Source organism: Nicotiana tabacum, chromosome 24 (assembly GCF_000715075.1).
Source record: "Nicotiana tabacum cultivar K326 chromosome 24, ASM71507v2, whole genome shotgun sequence".
Classification (NCBI taxonomy): domain Eukaryota; kingdom Viridiplantae; phylum Streptophyta; class Magnoliopsida; order Solanales; family Solanaceae; genus Nicotiana; species Nicotiana tabacum.
Genome location: NC_134103.1, coordinates 109,067,485 through 109,092,714, shown reverse-complemented (window position 1 = coordinate 109,092,714; position 25,230 = coordinate 109,067,485). Strand labels below are relative to the sequence as shown.

Here is a 25,230-nt window from a genome sequence, read left to right as displayed (position 1 = left end):
CCTGGATGACGTTGGCTTGGGTGTTGGCAACATTAATTTCTCCGTTGTTCGCCATTCCCTTAGTCGCAACCTTTGCTATACAGCTTAATGTCACGTCCTTAGTAATTAACTAAGTACACGTGCGGCACTTGACAATTTGCTCACGTTCTTGTTATGCCAAGTCAGCCTTACTACACTCAAGATCGCTAAGAGAATGGTAGAAAGAACACAAGAGAATTGTTAATGGAAGCTTTGTATTAGAGAGAACTTGAATTGTTTGCTTGATGAATTACAAATGAATGACCTCCTTCATATACTAGTCTCCTAGGGGCTAGTGTGCAAATATTAATTGTTACACAAGTCCTTAATATTTACAAGATAAGGGCTTTCTCTAGAATTCTCTACAAGCCTAGAAGATTCCAAGGACTTTTCTAGCAAATCCATAAACATCTAGGATCTTCCAAAGGAAATGTCCATACTTCTCTAGAATCTTCTCACAAATGCAAGCATTCCTCCTATGTAAGCTTTCACATGACATTAATGTATGCCAAATGGCGTTTATGTGGCATGATGACATGGCGAGTCATCACACATAGCTACAATGCAAAAGAAGTTATCGAGGGCGATGTGACAATCAGCTTATTCTAGTGATATCCATTTGTCCACATCAAAAAGAAAAGAATCAGCCTGGTAGCATGATGATATGTAAAATAAAAATTTATAATTATTTGATACTAAGCCAGGCAAAAGGGTTAGCGTGAAGTGGTGGTTTAGCTAAAGGGGGAACGTGCAACGATTGGATTCAACATGCTCTGGTAGAAGCATTATACCTTAGTATCTCTCTAGCTTCCAGTCTATATAAAGCGTAGTTAGCAAAGGTCAATCTATCTGGCGTTTTGTTTCATTGATAACAGAAAAGATTTACTCTATAGGGGGGCTAGCGCTTGACTAATAACATATCAAAGGGGCCTGAAAAAACATAATAGGCTGCTACTCTAGGCTCGCTTCGCTTCTTCAAGCTCCGCCCCTTCTTTCAAAAATCAAAAAATATCGCTAACGAGCAAGTAAACGGCTGCGATAAGGTGCAACTTCGCGCAACTCCTTTGACTCGATCTTTAATTAAAGTATAGCATTATGAAGACTCTTTCGGAAATTCAATAAGTTTCTCAAGTATTTTGAGAAAATCCGACATAAGATTCGACTTTGATTTTTTCTTTTTATATTTTTTTCTCATTTTTTTTATTGATTTACATGAGTAAACCATCCATGTCTTTCTTGTTCCACTAAGACGTGATTATTGTTATTATTAAGAAAAAGACACGTGCCTACTTATGCTTGACGAGCAACGAGAAATAGTCAAATAAACTGAGGCAGCAGCGAACAATTGAGGTCCACCAAAAGAGTACTCATGCTCTATCTCATTATGCAATCCCAGCCGTCCACTCTATGCGAAGATCAGTCTATCACAGTCACGCGGGCAAAGGAACAACGCTTTTCTTAAATTATACTAGTAATCATCAAAACGGCTGCACGTGTAATCCTGATTATGCGTTGCTGGACCACTTAATCATCAGCGGTCCTTAAAGAATTATTTGGTTCACATTTAGTTGTGTGTCAAACTAAATAAACTTTGACCAACGTTTTAACATGTATTTTTTTTATCATATTCACTCGAGAAAAATTACAAATTATAGTAAGTTTTGTATAGTTTTTGAATATTTATTTAGTTTTTAAATATTAAAAAAATCTAACGCATTTTAACTTTAAAAATTAGTCAAATTGACTCTCAAAAAGCTGACAAATAAAAGTGAACAGAGGAAGTACTTATAATTCAAAAATTTGGATTTAACTTATATATATAGAGAGAATATAACACTATCGAGTATTTTAGCTTGATTTGGCAGATAATTTACCTCTGTTTTTCAGGTTATTAATATTAGTTCTTATTACTCCTTCTGTTCTAATTTATGTTGCACTTTTTGCATCTCGAAATTCAAATTATGTGAATTTTGATCAATATTTTAAAATATTTTTTATAGTGATGTAAAAAAAATCTGTATCTTATAGTACTTTCCGCATTATTTTTAAATTTTAAATTTTTAAAAAATATTAAATTAATCTAATCTAATTTAGTTTCAAATATTTGTCAAATTAACTCTCTAATCTAAAAATATCACATACGTTAAAACAGAAGAAGTGATAATTATCACTTGTATTATTTTTTTAAGAAATAATTTATAATGTAAAGATTCAGCAGAGGCATGAATGCATGAAATGATCAGCATTATTTAAACATCCAAACAACACAAACGTTGACAGTTTCCATTTATATATATTGCCCACCTCCAAACATTATCATCATCTTGTCTCCCTCTAATCTCCTCTATTCTTTGTACATACAGATTTCTTTTTTGTCTCATTTTCTCCTTTACAATGAGACAATATGAACAAACAGTTTCTACCCTTCCAAGAACAAGCAGCTGCAATAGCTCAAAGAAGTTGATCATTCCATCTAATTACCAAAAATCAAATTCTATTTTTAACGATCCTTTTGAGGATAATAATTTCTCATATTCACCTATTATTCACAAAAGCCGTGGCGGAGTCAACTTTAATTTTCTCAAGTCTTTTCTAAGAATTATCTCATTCCCTACAATACTTCCTACGTGCATGTGGCTTAATCTCTCGCCCAATCTCTCTGTTATACCGATCTCCCTTGGCCGGAAATTCACCGGAACTTTATTCGGTCATCGGAGAGGCCACGTCAGCTTCGCCATTCAAAATAATCCCACGTCAGAACCAATTCTTTTGATTGAATTTGCCATCTCTACATCTGCTTTAGTCAAAGACATGTCATCGGGTCTTGTCCGAATCGCATTGGAGTGCGAGAAAGCACCACGTGGCAGCCGGCACGTGAGGCTTTTCAAAGAACCAAGGTGGACTATGTATTGCAACGGCAGGAAGTGTGGGTACGCGCTTTCACGCGCGTGTGCGGGCTCCGACCGGCACGTATTGCGTACCGTGCAGAACGTGTCGGTCGGAGCCGGAGTGATTCCGGTGGTGGACGATGGCCGGAAGTGCAGTGAGTCGGAAGGTGAGTTGTTGTATATGAGAGCTAAGTTTGAACGAGTCGTAGGGAATCGTGACTCGGAAGCTTTTTATATGATGAATCTTGATGGGAATGGAGGACCTGAGCTTAGTATATTTCTTATTAGGACATGAAAAAAGAGAGAAAATAAAAAAGAGTGAAAAGGAAGAAAAATGTATAATCAAATCTATGGTTTGGTTTTACTTGTTTTGTATTTTGTGTCCTTATGCGTGCTTTTTTAATGTTGAAAGAAAATTTCCATTTTTCTACTTGCATCTCTTATATATTCATCTAATAATGTCTTATACGCTTATATATTTTAGTCTTGAAAGAAAAAGAGTTTGTTGTTAATGTACTTAAAACTCTACATAAGCCTTAGATTGTTCTTATTGCATCACAAATATTTTAGTGGACGTTTGGACGTTAAAAATATTGTGAAATTTCGAAAAAATTGAAAAAGGTTTTAAGTTAAAAATGATATTTAATTTGAAAATTGGAGTAGTGTTTGAATATGAATACAAATTGGATTGTTTTTGAATTTCTGTGAGTGATTTGGAGTGAAAATTGTGAAAAATAGCTTTTGGAGTTTTTCAAAATTTCAAAAATTCTGAAATTCAACTTCAAGTTGGATTTGAATTTTTCGTGGCCAAACACTAATTCTAGAAAAAAGTGAATTTCTTTTTTAAAAAATGAAATTTTTTGTGGCCAAACGGGCCCTAATAATCCTTAGTTTTTAACAAGATTAATATTCTTCTAGGATCAATGGTGCTTCACTCTAGTAAACTTAAGGAATAAAAATGCTTAGCGGTATATTTAAAGAACAAAAATAGACTTGCCACATAAAAATTATTAATTTTGACTAAAAACTCAACGTTCTCCGCAATGACTATATGACATATATAGTTACTAGTAAAGGGACATCAATATTGCTTGCTAAAATACTTTATTTTTCATTTTCCCCATTTTTCCAAACATGTGTACAAATAAATAATACTACAACTTAAAAGTTCTTTTCCTTTTTGGGTAACATGACTAAAGGCAACTTATTCTTTCGTTTGACGGGACTGCGTAAGTAGTGATGAAATTGGCACATATATAGTAACAACAAAGAAACATTATTTACTGAAAAATAATTTAATTACCACTGGGTAATCAAAAAAGGGTTGATATGAACTTGTAAACACACACATACATCCCAAAAAAAAAGAAGAAGCACCTATTGGTAACTCAATATGTACACACACATAATTAGACAGATGTTCAACTATAGGGAAGGGAAAATTTTACAATAATGAAAGAGCATGTAGAATTTCCAAAAGATAACTAATTACATATACTGGTAAATTTTAAATGGGAAAATTAATGATAGACGACTGGAAACATATTGTCTATAAAGTCAGTTTGAAGGGAAGATAACTATCAGAGATATGGTGGGATGCACGAGATCTTTTCTATCGTTTTACTTTGTTTCGCATTTGAGCTCTTAGAATTGAAAAACTCCTTGTAGGGATTGTGCTCCCTTTTAACGGGTCATGCGAGGCGTGAATTCGGGTTAGTCAGATCATTACAACCACCCTCCCCCCAAAAAAAAAGAAGAATATAGTATAACTTTTTGAAGTATAATTTGGCTATTAGTGTATTGAACAAATTGCCCCAATCAGGGGCGTATATAGAGTATAGTATATAAGTTTCTAGGAACCCAATAACTTTGCGTAGATTCTGTATTTTTATTAAAATTTTTACTAAATATCTATAAATATCTAATTGTGAAACCAATTATTATGGTATATTAATTTGAGATTGCGATAGGAACTCATAAACTTCAAATTCTGGATCTGCTTCTGACCCCAACCATTTTACCATTACAAAATGAAAAAGAAGAAAATTTGTTGCTAAAAAATTGAGATTCGTATCTTCAATTTGGAATATGAGTAGGAGTGAAAAATTCAAGAATGTAATTATTCTGATGTTTGATTATTCAAAAAAAAAAAAAAGGTGGGAAACAAACAGTGAGAAAGAAGTGGAACTAATGGTGGGTAGCAAGTCATATAGACAGTGCAAACGAAAACCAAATGAAAAAGAAGATGTTTGTCCTCCTAACAATCATGCACTGCAAATGAATGATATATGTAAATCCCATAATACTCAAAGTATATGAACAAGATATCTAAAAAGAGAAAAACAAAGAAAAAATAAAAAATAAAATAAAAAAAATAAAAAAGAGGGAAGATATTTGTAGATATTAACATTAATTAAAGGAGAAGGCAATAGTGTGTAGTTTATAAGGATGAGATGCATGGTGCCAACCGCCAACCGGAGATATTTACAGATATTTATACAAATCATGATGTGTCTTTCAATAAAAGTACATATAATTAAACAAAAAAGAGAAAAACTGTAACTAGACTTGGCTTGAAGATAAATTGGTCGGAAAATATCTCCTATATGCGTGGATTTATATATTTCCCAGGCTGTTACTTTTCAGTTGGTTATAACACAGCTACAACCTCTTCAATATATTCTCAATAGTTCCATATTTCCCCCCTTATTATTATATCAAACTTGCTCAAAAGCAAAGGGATCCAAAATAAAAGATTTTCACATGCTCAAGGTGCACTTTTAGGCTGGCAAAAATCCCCAAATGATTGAATGGATTAACAAAAAAAAGAATAAAAGCTGTGTTCTTATCTCAGTACAATCACAGTACAACAAACAAAAGACTGGTGGCAGAATAATAGTTTTTTATTGTGAGGGCATGGGTGTACAAATAAAATCGATAAACCGCATCAATCCGATAATCCGAGTCAAATCGGGAAAAAAAATTCCAATTGTGGTTTGGTTTGATTTGGGTTGGTGTTGGAAAAAAAACCCGACCATAATTGGTTTGGTTTGATTTTAACTAAAAAAAGTCAAACCGAAACTAAACCAACCCGACATTACATTTATACAATTTTAAAAAATATTTTATGCATATAAATATTTATTGTAATATAATTTATAAATATTTCTTAAACTTGTTCACGGTTTTATCTTTAAAAATATTATTTAAAGTTTGGACTTAATATTCTTGAATGGTCCAATAAATTTTATAGCCCATAAAAGTAGTAAGTCAAATAAAGTTCAAATCAATACTAATGCTAATGAAAGAAATTCAATTCAACACTAGGAATGACAATAGTGTTGGATATCTATTTTTTATTTTTGTATTGATTTATAATGAAAATGTATAATCTAGTTTATCTTTTTTTTTTATGCTTAGTTATGTAATTAATAGTACTTATTAGTTGTACTTATTTTAACACGACCTATATAGTATTTTTAGATTATGTTAATTTTTATTATGGTGTAAGAATTAGTAATATTTTATTTGTGCGATTTTATTATCTATGTTATTGAATATTTTAGTGCAATGTTATGATTCATCTCATATTATTATTTATTTTTTGGAAAATACATTATATAATTATATCCTACTAGGACTAAAATAAATATTTGGAGCACAAGTTACATATTTTGTGCTATTAAGACTTTACCGGAAAACAACCCGAAAACTCGAAAAAAATCGAAAAATCCGACTTTATTGATTTGGTTTATAAATTTAAGAACCCGACACCATTGGTTGGTTTAATTGAAAAATCCGAACCAACCCGACCTATGTGCACCCCTAGCGAGGGCTAGGAGGCAACTAATGGAAAAAAGGGTAAAATATTTTAAAAGATATCATCCAAAATGTATTAAATTTTTGAAGAATAGAAACTAAAACCTTAAAAGCTTGTCGCTTAAAAATCAGTTACTTAAGTCTGAACTAAAATTATAGCTTAATTATTTCAACTCTATACTATAGTATATTAACATGTCAAAATCTAGCTTAATTAATAATTAATTAATTACTAATAAGGAAAAAATAAAGTCTATGATTAATTACTAATAAGAGATTGAAAATGATGTAGGTGATAAGTCATAAAATAGTGACTCTACAACGGTGAAAGAGAACAGATCACATGGAAAGGACAATCTTGGATCTTACTACACACTTAACCATAAATGATCCGAAGAAGATCCGCATGTCTAACATATTAAGCAAGCTAATTTGAGAAAAATAAAATAATGTTGAGTCAAATAATGTTGGCATTTTCTACGTGTCAAAAAGTGCAATGGTAATAATAAACAAATGGTTTCATTTTATTATTTGGATATATTGTCATGGAAGATATGGATACCGTGTATATTTGAAAGAAACTTTTGTGCTAGAGTAGGAGAGGTACCTAATTTAGTTCCATAATAGGCTATGCATTATTGAGATCTTTTAGCCCTATGATATTTGATTTTGTGCTTATATAAGTAACACTTAGGATAAATAAAGAATTCTACTCAAATTATTGAAACCACGGATGCATAAAACATAAATTTCCAACCATGCAGAAAATTGATGAATCCAGAATATTTGCTACCTATTGCATAGAGTAGTTACTAGATGATGTTCCCGTGTGATGCACGCATTCAATTGTTGCTTTTTTTCTTTTCTTCTTCTTGTTTTTTTCTTTTTAATATTTCTTGGTCTGTTTTGCTAAACAACGCTGGCCGGAAATGGGGCGAGGACGACCAAAGCGGAATGCAACGAAGATCCAACTGGTTGACTTCGTAGTATCAGGTAATTGCAGTGGTGAACAAGGCATGGCTTCTTCTTCAAATGAAACTCTAATTAGTGAAAAAGGGAAAAGCTCGATACTACCTAATTCAGGAGGAGCAAATGTCATGAAATTGAATTCACCAGTAGGTTCGAGTAGTATCAAAACTAGTGATCTGAATTCAATGCCTAAAGCTACGGTAGGGAAGATTGGATCAATAACCTCAGGAGATAGCACTGTTCCATTGGTTACTGTAGAGAGAACTGTTGTGCAAATGACTGAGAAGACTAAGAGTTTGGGCCAAATTCCCTCTCCAAAGGTTGCTGCTAGCACGAGTAAACCAATTGCAGAGGAAGAACAACAGGGTACTGAGCAACAAGATGAGAATGCTCTTAAACAGGGGAAGATCGATCCAAATAATGGGAAGTTAGGGAAACCTTGGGTGAATCTATTTGCGGGCAACAGATTGGCTGAAAGGGGGATGGATTTCGTCTATGTTCCTCCACTGATACAGGATGGAGTTAAGAAGGTTCAATTGCAACAAGAGGAAATGGCAGAAGAAACCGAGAAATGGAATAAGGCAGTCATAATGTATGTTATCGGAGCCTCACCATCAATTGGAACTATGGAAAGGTTCATAGCTTCCCATTGGAACTTTGCTGCTAAACCAAGAGTCTATTATCATAATGAGGGATATTTTGTCATCTTGTTCAATACCATAGAGGATAAAAATAAAGTAATGTATACAGGGCCACATACTATAAGGAACAAGCCAATTATCCTCAAATCATGGTCTGCTGATTTCAACTTCTATGATGAGGTTTTGAAGACTATTCCATTGTGGGTGAGTTTTTCAAATCTGCCTCTGAATTGCTGGGGTAAGATTACGCTGAGTAGAATTGCTAGTGGTTTGGGATACCCGATATATGCTGATGAATGTACATCAAGTACAACTAGAATCTCTTATGCTAGGGTTCTAATTGAAATGGACATTTTCAAGGAGTTACCAAAGTGCATTATAGTGCAGGATCCATCGGGGAAAGAATTTGAGCAGACAATAGAGTATGATTTGGTGCCAAAGTATTGCCAAAAATGTCTTATGGTTGGGCATGATTGTAATGGCTCACAAGAATTTGTTGAACTACAGGGAGAAAGATAGAGGGATGGCCAGCAGAAACAGAAGTTTACAGCACCAAATCAACAAGACAAAGTCTATAAGAATGGAGGCAATATGCAACAAGCAAAGATCCAAAAGCCAACAGTCCAATGGGTAGAAAAGGATAAACCAAACAACCCGATGAGGTGAAAGATAGGCAGTCAATTCAAACTCAGCAACTTGAGACACAAGAGACTGATAAAGCACCATGGCAAAAAGCTAGTGGAAAAGGCCTGCAGGCTAACTATTCCAGTCCTAAGCAATACACACTTGTTACTACCAATGGCTTTACTCCTTTAAGAGTGGATCCACAGGTTGAACATTCAAGCTGGGCTGATAAAGTTGAAGGACAGGGGAGTATGAAGGAGAATACAGAAAAGGTTCCTCATCAATCCATATCAGTATGAAGATTGCTACATGGAATGTAAGAGGGTTCAATAAAGTATATAAGCAAAATGAGATGAAGGTGTTTTTGCAGGTGAATAAAATAACTATGATAGCAGTTGTTGAACATAGAATTAAAGATGATAAAGTAAAGGATATAATAAATAAGGTTGTAGCTGGATGGAAGTGGTGTTCAAATGCCTCTTCAAATGGCAGAGGAAGAATATGGTTTATGTGGGATACTAATAGTAATATGTTCACAGCTTTACAAAGTCACACGCAATTCATTCATGGATTAGTACAGAATGCTAATGCTACTGTTCTGTAACGACCTGGTCGTTCGTTCTAAGAGTTATAGCCCCATTCCCCCCATCTATGCTTATTTATATATTATTCAGGTGTGTTGAGTTGTATCGAGTTGGTAGGTTTGGGTTCGGAGTAGTTTTGAAGTGAAATGAACATTTAATCTCTTAGTTAGAAAGCTAAGTTAGAAAAGTCAACCGGAAGTTGACTTATGAGTAAACGAATTCGAATTTGGATTTTTATGATTCGATTAGTTTCGTTGGGTGATTTTAGACTTAGGAGTGTGTCTGGAATGTAATTTGGAGGTTCGTGATAGAATTAGGTTTCAATTGGTGAAAGTTGGAAGTTTAGAAGTTCTTAAGCTTGAATACGAGGTTGATTTGGTATTTTGGTGTTGTTTTGGGTGTTCCGAAGGTTCGACTAAGTTCGGGTAGTGATATATGACTTGTTGGAATTATTAGTTGACGTCCCGAGGGTATCGGGTGAGTTTCGGATAGATTTGGGGTGTGTTGCGCTCGTTTTTCTTATGTTTCGATGCCGTTTCTTCAAGCATAAATGATATCATATTGAACAAATGAGCTCCGATTTCTTTTTGATTGAAGTACTAGATCCGTATCATAATTACGGACCCGTAGCAAAAAGAATCGTTGAATTTGGACATCGTATGAGGATTTTATGATCATTAGAATTAGGTTGCGAGATTTTTCAGATTAATTACGTAATTACCACTGACGGCGTATTTAAAAATTTGCACTATTTGCAAATATTGAAACCTACATACCTCCTTCATTATAAGGTCAAATTGAGTTTATTCAAGAACCTAACTTGACTAAACTTTCACAAGAAATCCATTGGAGGCATAAATAATGAGTTTCGGGATCGTTTGTTATGAAAAACGAGGCAGAATATCTGGCAGAAAAATATATAAAATGAGGGTTTGTTCATTCGGTCATATTTTGAGTTGGGGAGATCGGATTTTGGCGATTGTGGGGGCAATTTTCACAATAAGGATTGGGGTAAGTGTTCTCTACTCAGTTTTGGTTATATTTCATGAATCCATCTTCGTTTTTGGGATTTGATTGATGATTTCAAAGTGAAATTGAGGGAGTTAGGGTTTGAGTTTTGGAGAGTTTAAGTGAGGATTTGAGGGACCAAACGGTGTCCGATTTTGATAAATTTTATATGGTTAGACTCGGGAGAGGATGAGGTTTATTATTCTGTAATTTTTGACTGATTTTGAGACGTGGGCCCGGGGGCGGGTTTTGGCCGATTTCGGATTTTTGGCATATTTTGTTGTTTTATTGTGAAATTCGATTCGTTAGCCTATGTTGATGGTATTAATCTGATTATGGTTAGATTTGGAGCTTTTGGATACCGATTCCAGAGATGAGGGCATCCCGGAATAGGATTTTACACTGTTAAGGTAAGTAATAATTTTAACTCTGGCTTTGAGGGTATAAACCCAGAGATTTGATATCACGTGATTGTTTGGAGGTAATACCCACGCTAGGTGATGGTCATGTGGGTTTGCACCGCAAGGGATTGAGACTTGGTCCGTCCCGTGAGGCCTCATGGCCGTCATCTGTGTTTACGTAGTTACTTGTTGTTGAACTTGTCTGCCTTCATGTTAGAGATCATGATTAGGCTTTATTCATGCTCATATTATTTGTACTCGGTCATAAAAATTATTGTACATGTTTACCTCAGTCTCTATTATTTGCTAATATGCTTTGATACTTGATGTGGGTTGTGTTCCCTTATTTGTTAATGATGGTGAGGCTAGTGAGGTACATGATTGAGTGAGGCCAAGGGCCTGGTTGTGAGGATATTAATATCATAGCACGTGCGTTGTCCGCGTAGCACGTGAGATGACCGTGCGGGTCCAGGTATTGATACCATGGCACGTGAGTTGTCCACGTAGCACGTGAGTTGACCGTGCAGATCCAAGTATTGATACGATGGCACATGAGTTGTCCGTGCTTAGCGCTTGGGATTTGGGAGGCCCTCCGGAGTCTGTACACACCCCCAGTGAGCGTAGAGTGTTGAGCATTGAGTGCTGAGTGCGAGTGCGAGTGCTGAGTGATGGAGTGACATTGCTGTGAGGTTGGATTTACTTGTGTTGTTGCTGCACTTACCTGTTAATTTTCCTTGTAGTCTTACTGATTTATGAAATTACCTGTCTACTCCTGTTTGTACTTAATTGTGGAAATAATAATTGGATTATTCTACTTAGCTCGTCACTACTGCTCAGTTCCTTAGTTATTTCTGTTACTACTGAGTCGGTTGTACTCATACTACACCTGCACTTTATGTGCAGATCCAGGTGAGTTAGAGCGCGGCGATCGTTGAGTTCAGGCCGGCTATCTTTGGAGACTGCAAGGTAGCTGTTAGCGTCCGTAGGACCTTGTTACTCCTCTTGTCATTTTTTCTTTTGGACAGTTAGACAGTTTATATATCTTAGTTCATAGTTTTAGATGCTCATGACTTAGTGACACCCCGATGTTTGGGGCTCGTTTTCGTATTTTCTATATTATATTTAGAGTTGATTTAGTTTATGAGAAATTCAAATATTGGTATTGTTTTATTAAATTCTTATAATCGATTTAGTAGTAATATTTTGGAAAATAGGCTTGCCTTGTAACATGATAGGCACCATCACGACCATGTTTAGATTTTGGGTCGTGACAAGTTGGTATCAGAGCCTAAGTTACATAGGTCTCACGAGTCATGAGCGGGTTTAGTAGAGTCTTACGGATCGGTACGGAGACGTCTGTACTTATCTTCGAGAGGTTGTAGAACCTTTAGGAAAATTTCACATTCTTGAATTCTTTTCGTGAGGTATTGATTCAGCTTGAAGTGTAACTCTTTGAATTCCTTCCACGCATTCGTATACGCACATGGGCGCTCGGTATCAGTTGTGCATCGACGGCTTGTGATTCCATGGATGAGGTGCGAGATGTGATTTCTGTGTGTTGATGTCGAGCCAGTCTGGAGGACATGAGGCTGAGTTTTGACTGTAGCTTGAGCACTGAGGTGTTGATTGTGTGAGCGCATGCTTGTGGTACTTTTGGGGATATTTAAGAGAGTATTCAGTGGCTTATGAGCCTTAGGGAGGTGTGGTTTTATGCTTGGGTCTCGTGTGGTGAGTCTGGGTTGAGGATTGTGGTGTTATGGCAGGGCAAAGTATCAATTTAAAGGTAATTCAGAAGGAACTTGGATTGATAGGACATCTTGGTAGTAGGTTGGATCGACATGGTAATGGGTATGATTAGTTCTTTGGGTGTGTATGAGGTAATGAGTTCTACAGTGTGTAGGTTGCAGGATTCAGATTATTTTTTTATAAGAAATTTCAGATGAGTAAAAAAAAAAAATTAATTCCAAGGTTGGTAGGTTTGGTTGAATTGAGAAATTTCACTTATGTTGTGTTATCGGACCTACATTAGATAGGGATGGCATGGGATCACCCTCGGGTATGTGCAAGGTAAGGTTATGCGGTGGTTTGATGGTTTTGAGAACAACTCTTGGCTCGTTCGATGACGAACGTTTGTCTAAGAGGGGAGGATGTAACGACCCAGTCGTTCGTTCTGAGAGTTATAGCCCCATTTCCCCCCATCTATGCTTATTTATGTGTTGTTCAGCTGTGTTGAGTTGTATCGAGTTGGTAGGTTTGGGTTCGGAGTAGTTTTAGAGTGAAATGAACATTTAGTCTCTTAGTTAGAAAGCTAAGTTAGAAAAGTCAACCGGAAGTTGACTTATGAGTAAACGAATTCGGATTTGGATTTTTATGATTCGATTAGCTTTGTTGGGTGATTTTAGACTTAGGAGTGTGTCCGGAATATAATTTGGAGGTCCATGGTAGAATTAGGCTTCAATTGGCGAAAGTTGAAAGTTTAAAAGTTCTTAGGCTTGAATCTGAGGTTGATTTGGTGTTTTGGTGTTGTTTTGGGTGTTCCGAAGGTTCGACTAAGTTCGGGTAGTGATATATGACTTGTTGGTATTAATAGTTGAGGTCCCGGGGGTCTCGGGTGAGTTTCGGATAGGTTTGGGGTGTGTTGCGCTCGTTTTTCTTATGTTTCGATGTCGTTTCTTCAAGCATAAATGATATCATATTAAACAAATAAGCTCTGATTTCTTTTTTGATTGAAGCATTAGATCCGTATCGTAATTATGGACCCGTAGCAAAAAGAATCGTCGAATTTGGACATCGTATGAGGATTTTATGATCATTTTACTAAGAATTAGGTTGCGAGATTTTTCAGATTAATTACGTAATTACCACTGACGGCGTATTTAAAAATCTGCACTATTTGCAAATATTGAAACCTACATATCTCCTTCATTATAAGGTCAAATTGAGTGATTCAAGAGCCTAACTTGACTAAACTTTCACAAGAAATCCATTGGAGGCATAAATAATGAGTTTCGGGATCGTTTGTTATGAAAACACGAGGCAGAATATCTGGCAGAAAAATATATTAAATGAGGGTTTGTTCATTCTGTCATATTTTGAGTTGGGGAGCTCGGATTTTGGCGATTGTGGGGGCAATTTTCACAATAAGGATTGGGTAAGTGTTCTCTACTCAGTTTTGATTATATTTCATGAATCCATCTTCGTTTTTGGGATTTGATTGATGATTTCAAAGTGAAATTGAGGGAGTTAGGGTTTGAGTTTTGGAGAGTTTAAGTGAGGATTTGAGGGACCAAACGGTGTCCGATTTTGATAAATTTTATATGGTTAGACTCGGGAAAGGATGAGGTTTATTATTTTGCTATTTTTGACTGATTCGAAATGTGGGCCCGGGGGCGGGTTTTGGCCGATTTCGGATTTTTGGCATATTTTGTAGTTTTATTGTGGAATTCGATTCGTTAGCTTATGTTGATGGTATTAATCTAATTATGGTTAGATTTGGAGCTTTTGGAGGCCGAGTCCAGAGACGAGGGCATCCCGGAATAGGATTTTACGCTGTTAAGGTAAGTAACAGTTTTAACTCTGGCTTTGAGGGTATAAACCCGGAGATTTGATATCACGTGATTGTTTGGAGGTGATACCCACGCTAGGTGACGGGCATGTGAGTTTGCACCACAAGGGATTGAGACTTGGTCCGTCTCGTGAGGCCTCATGGCCATCATCTGTGTTTACGTAGTTACTTGTTGTTGAACTTATCTGCCTTTATGTTAGAGATCATGCTTAGGCTTTATTCATGCTCATATTATTTGTAATCAGTCATAAAAATTATTGTACATGTTTACCTCAGTCTCTATTATTTTCTAATATGCTCTGATACTTGATGTGGGTTGTGTTCCCTTATTTGTTAATGATGGTGAGGCTAGTGAGGTACATGATTGAGTGAAGTCGAGGGCCTGGTTGTGAGGATATTAATACCATAGCATGTGAGTTGTCCGTGTAGCACGTAAGTTGACCGTGCGGGTCCAGGTATTGATACCATAGTGCGTGAGTTGTCTGCGTAGCACGTGAGTTGATCGTGCGGATCCAGGTATTGATATGATGACACGTGAGTTCTCCGTGCTTAGCGCTTGGGCTTTGGGAGCCCCTCCGGAGTCTGTACACACCCCTAGTGAGTGCAGAGTGTTGAGCGTTGAGTGCTGAGTGCGAGTGCGAGTACGAGTGCTGAGTGATGGAGTGACATTGCTGTGAGGTTGGATTTACTTTTGCTGTTGCTGCATTTACCTGTTAATTTTCCTTTTAGTCTTACTGATTTATGAAATTACCTGTCTACTTCTGTTTGTACTTAATTGTGGAAATAATAATTGGATTATTCTGCTTAGCTCGTCACTACTGCTCAGTTTCTTAGTTATGTCTGTTACTACTGAGTTGGTTGTACTCATACTACACCCTGCACTTTATGTGCAGATCCAGGTGAGTTAGAGCGCGGCGATCGTTGAGTTCAGGTCGGCTATCTTTGGAGACTGCAAGGTAGCTGTTAGCGTCCGCAGGACCTTGTTACTTCTCTTGTCATTTCTTTTTTTGGACAGTTAGACAGTTTATATATCTTAGTTCATAGTTTTAGATGCTCATGATTTAGTGACACCCCGATATTTTGGGCTCGTTTCCGTATTTTCTATATTATATTTAGAGTTGATTTAGTTTATGAGAAATTCAAATATTGGTATTATTTTATCAAAATCTTATAATCGATTTAGTAGTAATATTTTGAAAAATAGGCTTGCCTTGTAACACGATAGGTGCCATCACGACCATGGTTAGATTTTGGGTCGTGACATGTCCAATTTGCTTTCACTGTTGTATATGGTTTGCACACAATTGCTCATAGGCATGATTTTTGGAATACTTTAAAGGAGCTGAAGGAACAGATGACAATGCCTTGGATACTTATGGGAGATTTCAATGCAATTAGGGATATGTATGATAAAGTTAATGGTACTGTAGTGCATGAAAGTGAAGTCAAAGATTTCAGAGACTTTATGGAAGACTGCCGAACGACTGAATTACCAAGTGTGGGAAGAAGTTATACATGAACTGATAGCCATGTCTATAGCAGGATAGACAGAGTTTTAGTCAATACTCAATGGATGATGGTAATGCCTCCTATGCAAGTCCAAGTGATGGACCCTCATTATTCAGATCATTATCCCTTATGTATAAAGATGGAAGTAAGAGTGGTAGCAGAAATAAGCCATTCAAATTTTATAACTGCTTAGCTGATCATCCAGATTTTGACCAAATGGTACAGGAAGGATGGCAAAATAGGAGTATCAATATGGAAGGTATATGGCAGAATCTAAAAAAGGTGAAAATGGCTCTAAAAGGCTTGAATATGAAAGAGTTTGTTGATACAGCTACAAAGGCCAAGTAGATGAGAGAAGAACTGGCAAACATCCAAGCACATATGAGAAACATTGCATCAACTACTGATATGTTTGAAGTAGAAAAAAACCATTAGACAGAAGCTTGAGAAATGAAGTATGATAGAGGAAAGTATATACAAGCAGAAATCAAGGGTGCAGTGGCTTAAATTAGGGGACTCTAACACAGCCTTTTTCTTTGCTAGTATGAAAGGGAGAACCTCACAAAATCAAATCAAGATACTTACAGCTAAAGATGGAAGCTTAATAAGAAATGCAGCAGGAATTGAGCAAGAAATAGTTGGTTTCTATAAGAACTTACTAGGGAAGTCAACTAGTAGATTGCCTGCAATTGATCCCAATGTGATGAAACAAGGGCCAGTTTTAACAAGGAAACAACAACTGAAACTAATTTCACCTTTCACCAGTGATGATGTGTTCAAAGCCTTGAAGGGGATTGATGATTCAAAAGCTCCAGGAGGTGATGGTTTTAATGCATGTTTTTACAAGAAAGCATGGAACATAATTGGGAAGGATGTAACAACAACAGTTCTTAACTTCTTCAATGAGAGTAAAATATATAAGCCAGTCAATAGCACTTCAGTCACTCTTATTCCCAAAGTAAAAAATCCAGACTCAATCAAGCAGTATCGACCTATCTCATGCTGTACTATCATATATAAGATCATATAAAAAATGTTAACAAGTAGATTGCAATCAGTGATGGATTATTTGGTTGATAAGAGTCATGCAGCTTTTGTACCAGGGAGATTGTTGAATGACAATATTTTGCTAGGGCATGAACTTGTGAAAGGCTATGGAAGGAAGGGAATTTCTCCCAGATGTATGATCAAGATAGACATGCAAAAGGCATATGATTCCCTGGAGTGGGTATTTTTAGAACAGGTTCTCACAACAATAAACATACCTGGCCAGTTCATTAAATGGATTATGAGATGTGTTACCACAGTGTCTTATTCAATTGTGATAAATAGCAAACCAACAGTTCAATTTGATGCTAAGCGTGGAGTGAGACAAGGAGACCCTTTATCACCATATCTCTTTGTCTTGGCAATGGAATACTTCACAAGATTGCTGAAGGATTTAAAGAACAAACCAGATTTCAACTTTCATCCTAGATGTGAGAAGTTAAACATAGTACAGTTGAGTTTTACTGATGATCTGTTGTTATTCTGAAGAGGGGATATAATGTCTACACAGATGCTATATGATTGCTTTCATCAGTTTTCTACCTCATCGGGGCTGATTGCTAACCAAGGAAAGAGTTGTATATATTTTGGAGGGGTGTCAATGGAAGTTCAACAATAAATTTTGCATAGACTAGGATTCTCTATGGGGTGCCTTCCATTCAGATACCTTGGAGTTTCATTAAGTACAAAACGACCATCAGTGGCCCAATGTCAACCCCTACTAGATAAGATGTTGGCAAAGGTGCAACATTAGACAACAAAATTCTTGTCGTATGCAGGAAGATTGCAACTGATCAAGAGTGTTATCATTGCTATTCAATCCTTTTGGTCACATATTTTTCCATTGCCAAAAAGATTCTATTGAAGATTGAAACTATATGCAAGAGATTTCTTTGGACAGGGGAGGCTGGTAGTAGCAAGAAGGCACTGGTGGCTTGGAAACAACTTTGTTGGCCTAAGACTGCAGGATGTTTGAATATAACTGATATTACTACATGGAACAAAGCAACAATTCTTAAACACCTCTGGAATTTGTGCAAAAAGAAGGATCGATTATAGATTCAATGGATGCACACGTACTACATAAAGCAAGGTGAAGCATGGAATGTCAGAGTTAAACAAGCAGCATGGTTGACTCAGAAGATTCTAGGAGCTGGTAAGTATTTAACTGAAGCAAATTTTAGAGTGGAAGAGGTGATGAATGCAAACTGTTACTCCATCAGAGATATATACAACAAGCTAAGGGGAGAATTTACAAAGGTCTCATGGAGGAAATTACTGTGTAACAATGATAGTTGTCCTAAATAGATCTTCATTGTATATATAGCCATACAAGGCAGGTTATACACCAGAGATAGACTTATTAGATGGGGCAGCATAACAACTCCAGTCTGTGCTTTGTGTGAGGAAGCTGATGAGGATCATGAACATTTATTTTTTGAGTGCAAATATTCAGCAACTATATGGGGGAAGCTACTGCAATGGGCGGGAATAAGTAGAGTTGTCAAAGGATGGACTGAGGAGATCAGCTGGGCTACAAGTTTCGCATCAGGGAGAAGATCATCGGCAACCTTGTATAGACTGATGCTAACGTGTGCTGTTTATCACATATGGCAGGAGAGGAATTGGAGAATTTTTCGAAATCAGAAGAGGCTAGTTGAGGACATGGTTAGATTGATAATTCAAGAGATCCACTGCCGGGGTAGTCTGAAATCTAGCTTAGTGAAAAGGCTACAAAGCTTAAATTTCTATCCTTAGATTTTGTTTTACGTAGATTTGGTGTTGGCTAATTAGTAGGAGTTTCTATAGTTGGGGCTGCATGTCCAACTGTAGAATGATAGAGAAGAGTTACTGTTTTGCACTTGTACATATTTTCCCTGGTAATAAAATTTTAAATTGCCAAAAAAAATTATTTCTTGGTCTATTGCTAATTATACACTTTCTATGCCTTTAGGAAGAAGAAAAAGAATAGGCTTTTGTGTAATAACGTATAGAATCATGATTACCTGTATTGTTATTTATCTTTTGCATTATGTGTATTTTAATTTTTCTGAAATCGTATTACTATAACAATCACTTTGTAATACTTGTCGAAGTTTGATACTTTATTATACCATGATTAGATAATAATTCAAGTATAATTTAAATTATTTCTACATAGGGTCTACACTTTTTTATTTTAAAATATTTTTGTGCCACCAAACTTAAAAGTAATTACTATAAAATAATGATTAAAAAGCCAGTTAAAAAATAAGTCGTGATGTATTTTTCTCATTGTTTAAATTGAATGATATATAGTTTTATTCTTTTAGTATTTTCAGTTGTGTTAAAGTATTAATCTTTCTTTTTACACTAATCAAAATTTGAATAATAAAACATATTAATTTTATTCCCAAATAGTTGATGAAAAGGTATTTTTTTCGTTCTTTGAAATAATAATCGTGATTTTAATTATTAGGAATTTTTAACAAGAAAATTTGTATTTTGTTCTAGTTTAATGACATAATATTAAAAATAAATTAATCTCTCGATCACTCTAAATACTAATCAAATTGACCTTAAATTAAAATATTGCAGTATTTTTTAGTTTCATTTTATATGAATGAGATATTATTTAGGGTATATTACAATTTTCATCACATTAGTTATTTGTTGAGATTGTTTTAAAATAATTAATTGTATATTTATATATTTTAAAATTTATATAATATTGATTTATTATTGAATAGAGGAAGTACCCAACTAACTTCGATCATAGAGGGAGAGGTATAATCATGTATGACGATATTTCTCATACTTCCTAATATATAATAATTTTTAAAAGAAAACAAATGCCACAAATTAATTGTCTTAAGTTTTACTTCAGATATTCTCAAATCATATTTTAAAGAGGGGATACTTATTATACAATTTGAACAAATTTCAATATTCTATAACAAAAAAGGGGAATTTGAAACTATATTTTATTCTTAAATATTTTTTTCCTAATTTTCTAAAGTATTCCAATTGAAATTGCAATTTAATGAGAACTTTGTATAAAATGATATCAATTTATAATAATATAAGAACGTCTGAATGTAAATCTACATAATAATTATCACTAAACTTTTTTTAATAAAATCTTCTTTACATGAAATAGTTAATAAATAAAATAAATGAAATAATATTTCTTAAGGAGATAATAGAATTGTCATATATAAATGTATGTTACCATAGTATTTTTAATGAGGTGAACATTTGAACTATAAAATTACCAAAGAGATAATTTTTCTAGTTAAAAGTATTTATTGAAAAAAATAATAATAACAATCAAGTAATGTAGGTAATGAAGACAATGAAGGTTGAATGAAAGTTGGGTCCACCCGAACAATTTAATAACTTATGGCCACGTTAGTTTTGGTTTTTCTTATTATTAAGAACCCACAACCAAACTTTTGAGCCTAGTATACAAGCAAACAATGCTCTAATATATTTGAAATGACCATTATGCCATTGGTCAACCTCCTCTTCTCTCTTCTATATAATAGAAATAGAAATATCACCTATATGGTCATTTGTTTTTTCGAAAAAACTTTATTCACACTCAACATTTACCTCGAATCACATGAAATTACCATGGTTAAGTGACACAATATGTGCTTTATATATTAATTAAAAATTATTAAGTGATACTTAAAACTTTATAAAAAGACATATCTTATGTATTATTAATTTGCTGTGAGCGACCACATGTTTGACTAACATAGTGAATAATTGTATCATACTCACACAAGTACCATGCCAAGTTTTGCATATTCCGGTTCAATTTTTTAGAAGAATTAACCAAAAAACCGTTCACTCAATCTCTTAAACTAAAAATAAAAAATACTCGAAGGATGTATAATATATGTATAAATTATAATCTTGTATGAGCAATGCATAATATATGTACACCGGTTAGGAAAAGTAAATAGTGAATCCAACTAGCTATTTATAAGATCTTATTTCTCAGTGAAAATAGCATGGGCTAGCGAGTTTTTGAACTGGTAATCAAAAATAGCCAACGTTTGCAAAGTCATTAAAATATAGTTACTATTATATGTGGAGATAAAATATGGACAAATATACCGTAGCTGAAACACGAAAAGTGCAAAAATAATATGATAAATTTTGGAGCTCTTGCGTATAAACTTCTAACATATTATGTGCGAGAAAGCGCCATGTGGCAGCCGGCACGTGAGGCGCTCTTCCAAGAACCTAGGTGGACTATGTATTGCAACGGCAGAAAGAGCGGGTACGCGCTTTCACGCACGCGTGCAGACTCCGACTGGCACATGTTGCGTACCGTGCAAAACGTGTCGGTCGGAGCCGGAGTGATTCCGGTGGTGGACGATGGCCGAAAGTGCAGTGAGTCGGAAGGTGAGTTGTTGTATATGAGAGCTTTTTATATGATGAATCTTGATGGGAATGGAGGACCTCAGCTTAGTATATTTCTTCTTAGGACATGAAAAAAAGAGAGAAAATAAAAAAGAGTGTAAGAAAAATGCAAAATCAAATCTATGATTTGGTTTTACTTGTTTTGTATTGTGTCCTTATGCGTGCTTTTTTAATGTTGAATTACATAGCTGACATTGATGTTTGAGGAAAAGAAAATTTCCATTTTTCTACTTGCATCTCTTATATATCCATCTAATGTCTTATACGCTTATATATTTTAGTCTTGAAAGAAAAAGAGTTTGTCGTTGATGTACTTAAAACTCTACATCAGCCTTAGATTGTTCTTATTTGCATCACTAACATATTAGTGGACGTTTGGACGTTAAGAATTGTGAATTTTCGAAAAAAGTGAAAAAGATTTTCAAGTTAAAAATGATATTTAATTTTAAAATTGAAGTAGTGTTTGGATATGAATACAAATTGGAATTGTTTTTAAATTTTTGTGAGTGATTTGGAGTGAAAATTGTGAAAAATAGATTTTGGAGTTTTTCAAATTCCGAAAATTCTAAAATTCAACTTCAAGTTGGATTTGAATTTTTTGTGGCCAAACACTAATTCTAGAAAAAGGTGAAAAATATTTCTGAAAAAAAATGATTTTTTTTGTGGCCAACCGGGCCCTAATAATCCTTAGTTTTTAACAAGATTAATATTCTTCTAGGATCAATGGTGCTTCACTCTAGTAAACTTAAGGGATTAAAAATCCGTAGCGGTATATTTAAAGAACAAAAATAAACCTACCACATAGAAAAGTAATAATTTTGACTAAAAACTCAACGTTCTTCGGAATGACTATGACATAGTTACTAGTAAAGGGACATTAATATTGCTACTAAAATACTTTATTTTTCATTTTCCCCATTTTTTTCGAACACGTGTGTAAATAAATAATACTATAACTTAAAAGTTCTTTTTCTTTTTTGGGAAGTAAGTTAGCAAAATTTACCATGACTAAAGGCAACTTATTCTTTCATTTTGACGGGACTGCATAAGTGGTAATTGTATACGGGTAAAAATCGAGCTCATGATACACTCTGGCCTCCAATAGAATAAAACGAGCTCGAGATATGATTTTGAAGGATCAGAATCGAAGCAAAGGTCTCATCGAGTCAGAATCTGGGGGCACGATACCTGCCCTCGAAAATATCGGGGTTATGATTCGAGATTGATCCAAATCCCGAAAAACTTCGGAGAACATTGTCGGGCAATCAAGCACAACCAACAGAAGGCCGTAATATCCTCGACTAGACAGATATCACTGCGTGGATCTGGGCACGTATCGATAAAGAACCGACAATCAGTTAAACAGAAGATTTTTTTTACCTTTTATGGAATTGTACTTAGAGTAGGATTCCCCTACTATATAAAGGGATATGATAATTCATTAGACACATGGTAACATGCATTCCAAAGCAATATACTATTATTTTCACTGTTATTGTAAGTTTTTCCTCTCGTTCATCAATATTATCCACTGTGAGCCCGTATCGAGGGTGAATGTTTCACTAAGGCTGGAATCCTCCTCCTCGCGTGATTTGAATTTACTGTATCTTTACTTGTCCATTCTAACTCAATTTATCGCTTTGTATCAAATTAATTCGCATATCCTTAAAACCACTTACAAATTTAATTATTATCCAATTTTGAGGGTAAGCAGTTTGGCGCCCACCGTGGGGCTAAGGATAATAGCGGCAATTTATTTCCATAATACACCCTACTTCATACTTGTTCTTTGAAGTGTCTTTGATTTCAGGTCAAAGTTTAAAATGCCGAACTCCCAATCTGCCCCTCTAAAAATGGATGATGAGTCTGGACACCATGGAGAGAATAACAATATGGTGCTCTATAACAAGGTGCCCCTTACCGATCCCAACGGAATTCCGGTCGTAGACCCAATCGACGCCAACTCACATGTGGCTATTAACGCAAATTTGCCTACCGATCTTGAGAACAACCTTCGCGGGGGAGTCCGATCGGTAGCACAAAATACACGTGATGATGAAGGAGAAGGGATCAACTTATGGGTGATCTTCGAAATGCTGCAAGCTCAACAGACAACGATAGCCCAACTGCAGTACTAAAGCCGTACTCCCAGTAGAGTTTAGCCCGAACTATCCCGGGAAAACACTCGCAGAAATGAACCAGCCACACATAGGCCAAATGAAGGTGAACCTGTGACCAACCCTGAGATAATAAAGATGCTTAAGGAATTGACAAAATGGGTAGAAACGAGAGAAAAGAAAATCAAAGCCAACGACAAGAAGGTGGAGACCTACAACTCTAGGGTCGACCAAATCACGGGAGCACCACTAATACTGAAAGGCCTAGATTCCAAAAAGTTTGTTCAAAAATCTTTTCCTCCGAGCGCATCTCCGAAGCCGATCCCAAAGAAGTTTCACATACCCGAAATTCCTAAGTACAACGGAACAACTGATCCAAATGAACATGTGACCTCATACACGTGCGCCATCAAGGGGAACGACTTGGAAGATAATGAGATCGAATCTGTCCAGTTGAAAAATTTCTGAGAGACCTTGTTAAAAAGAGCTATTATATGGTATCACAACTTACCCCCAATTCTATTGACTCATTTGCTATGCTTGCAGATGCTTTTGTAAAAGCGCACGTCAGAGCCATCAAGGTCGAGACCAGGAAGTCGGACGTTTTCAAGGTAAAGCAAAGAGATAACGAGATGCTCAGGGAGTTCGTGTCAAGGTTTCAAATTGAACGGATGGACCTGCCGCCGGTGGCAGACGATTGGGCCGTTCAGGCCTTAGCCCATTGACTCAATACTCGAAGCTCATTGGCTTGGCAGCAATTGAAGTAAAATCTGGTAGAATATCCGGTTGTAACTTGGGCCGATTGCATAACTGGTATCAATAAAAAATTAGGGTCGAAGATGATCAGCTTGGGGCCCCTTCCGGGTCTGTGTATCCCGTTCGAGCTAGTGACAGATCCAAAAGAGACATTGATCGTGATCCAAGGTCAAGTAGAGATCTGTATCAACCGTACAACGGTGATCGTAGGGTTAACGGGTCTGGATGAAACCCTGTGAGAATTGAAAGGATAAGTGATCGAGGTCAAAATAACCGAGGACTCATGAGCAAAAACGATTTCGATAGACCCATCGGGCCTAAGGAAGCACCGAGGTTATCGGAGTACAACTTCAACATTGATGTTATTGCCATCGTATCTGCTATCGGACGCATCAAGGACACTAAGTGGCCTCGACCTCTATAGTACGATCCAACCCAATGGGATCCCAACTTAATGTGTAAATACCATGTCATTCACGACCACAAAATAGAAGATTATCGATAATTAAGAGAGGAATTATCCCAGTTATTCAACAACGGACATCTCAGGGAGTCCCTGAGCGATCGAGCCAAAAACCATTTCAGGAATAGAGATTCTAGTAAGCATATCGAGCAAGAGGAGCCTCAGCACGTCATTAATATGATCATCAGTGGGGTCGACGTTCCCTAGGGTTCGATGTTAAAGCACACCAAAGTATCCATCACGAGGGAAAAACGGACTCTAGATTACGTACCATAAGGAACCTTGTCTTTCACCGACGAGGACGCTGAAGGCATCGTGCATCCCCACAACGATGCACTGATAATATCTGTACTCATAAATAAATCTCGAGTTAAGCGTATATTAATTGATCCAGGTATCTCGTCC

At 35.8% G+C, this 25,230-nt stretch overlaps 2 protein-coding genes across 2 annotated transcripts; both read left to right on the top strand.

The window, feature by feature from the left end:
- Positions 1 to 2,300: 2,300 nt before the first annotated feature.
- LOC107774362 (protein MIZU-KUSSEI 1-like) lies at positions 2,301 to 3,336 on the top strand. Its single transcript, XM_016593896.2, has one exon. The coding sequence runs from the start codon at positions 2,413 to 2,415 to the stop codon at positions 3,199 to 3,201; it is 789 nt and encodes a 262-aa protein (XP_016449382.1). The 5' UTR covers positions 2,301 to 2,412; the 3' UTR covers positions 3,202 to 3,336.
- Positions 3,337 to 18,141: 14,805 nt separating this feature from the next.
- On the top strand, positions 18,142 to 19,045 carry LOC142178388 (uncharacterized). The gene is made up of 3 exons (XM_075247729.1): positions 18,142 to 18,229; positions 18,401 to 18,741; positions 19,028 to 19,045. The coding sequence occupies exons 1-3, from the start codon at positions 18,142 to 18,144 to the stop codon at positions 19,043 to 19,045; spliced, it is 447 nt and encodes a 148-aa protein (XP_075103830.1).
- Positions 19,046 to 25,230: the final 6,185 nt, after the last annotated feature.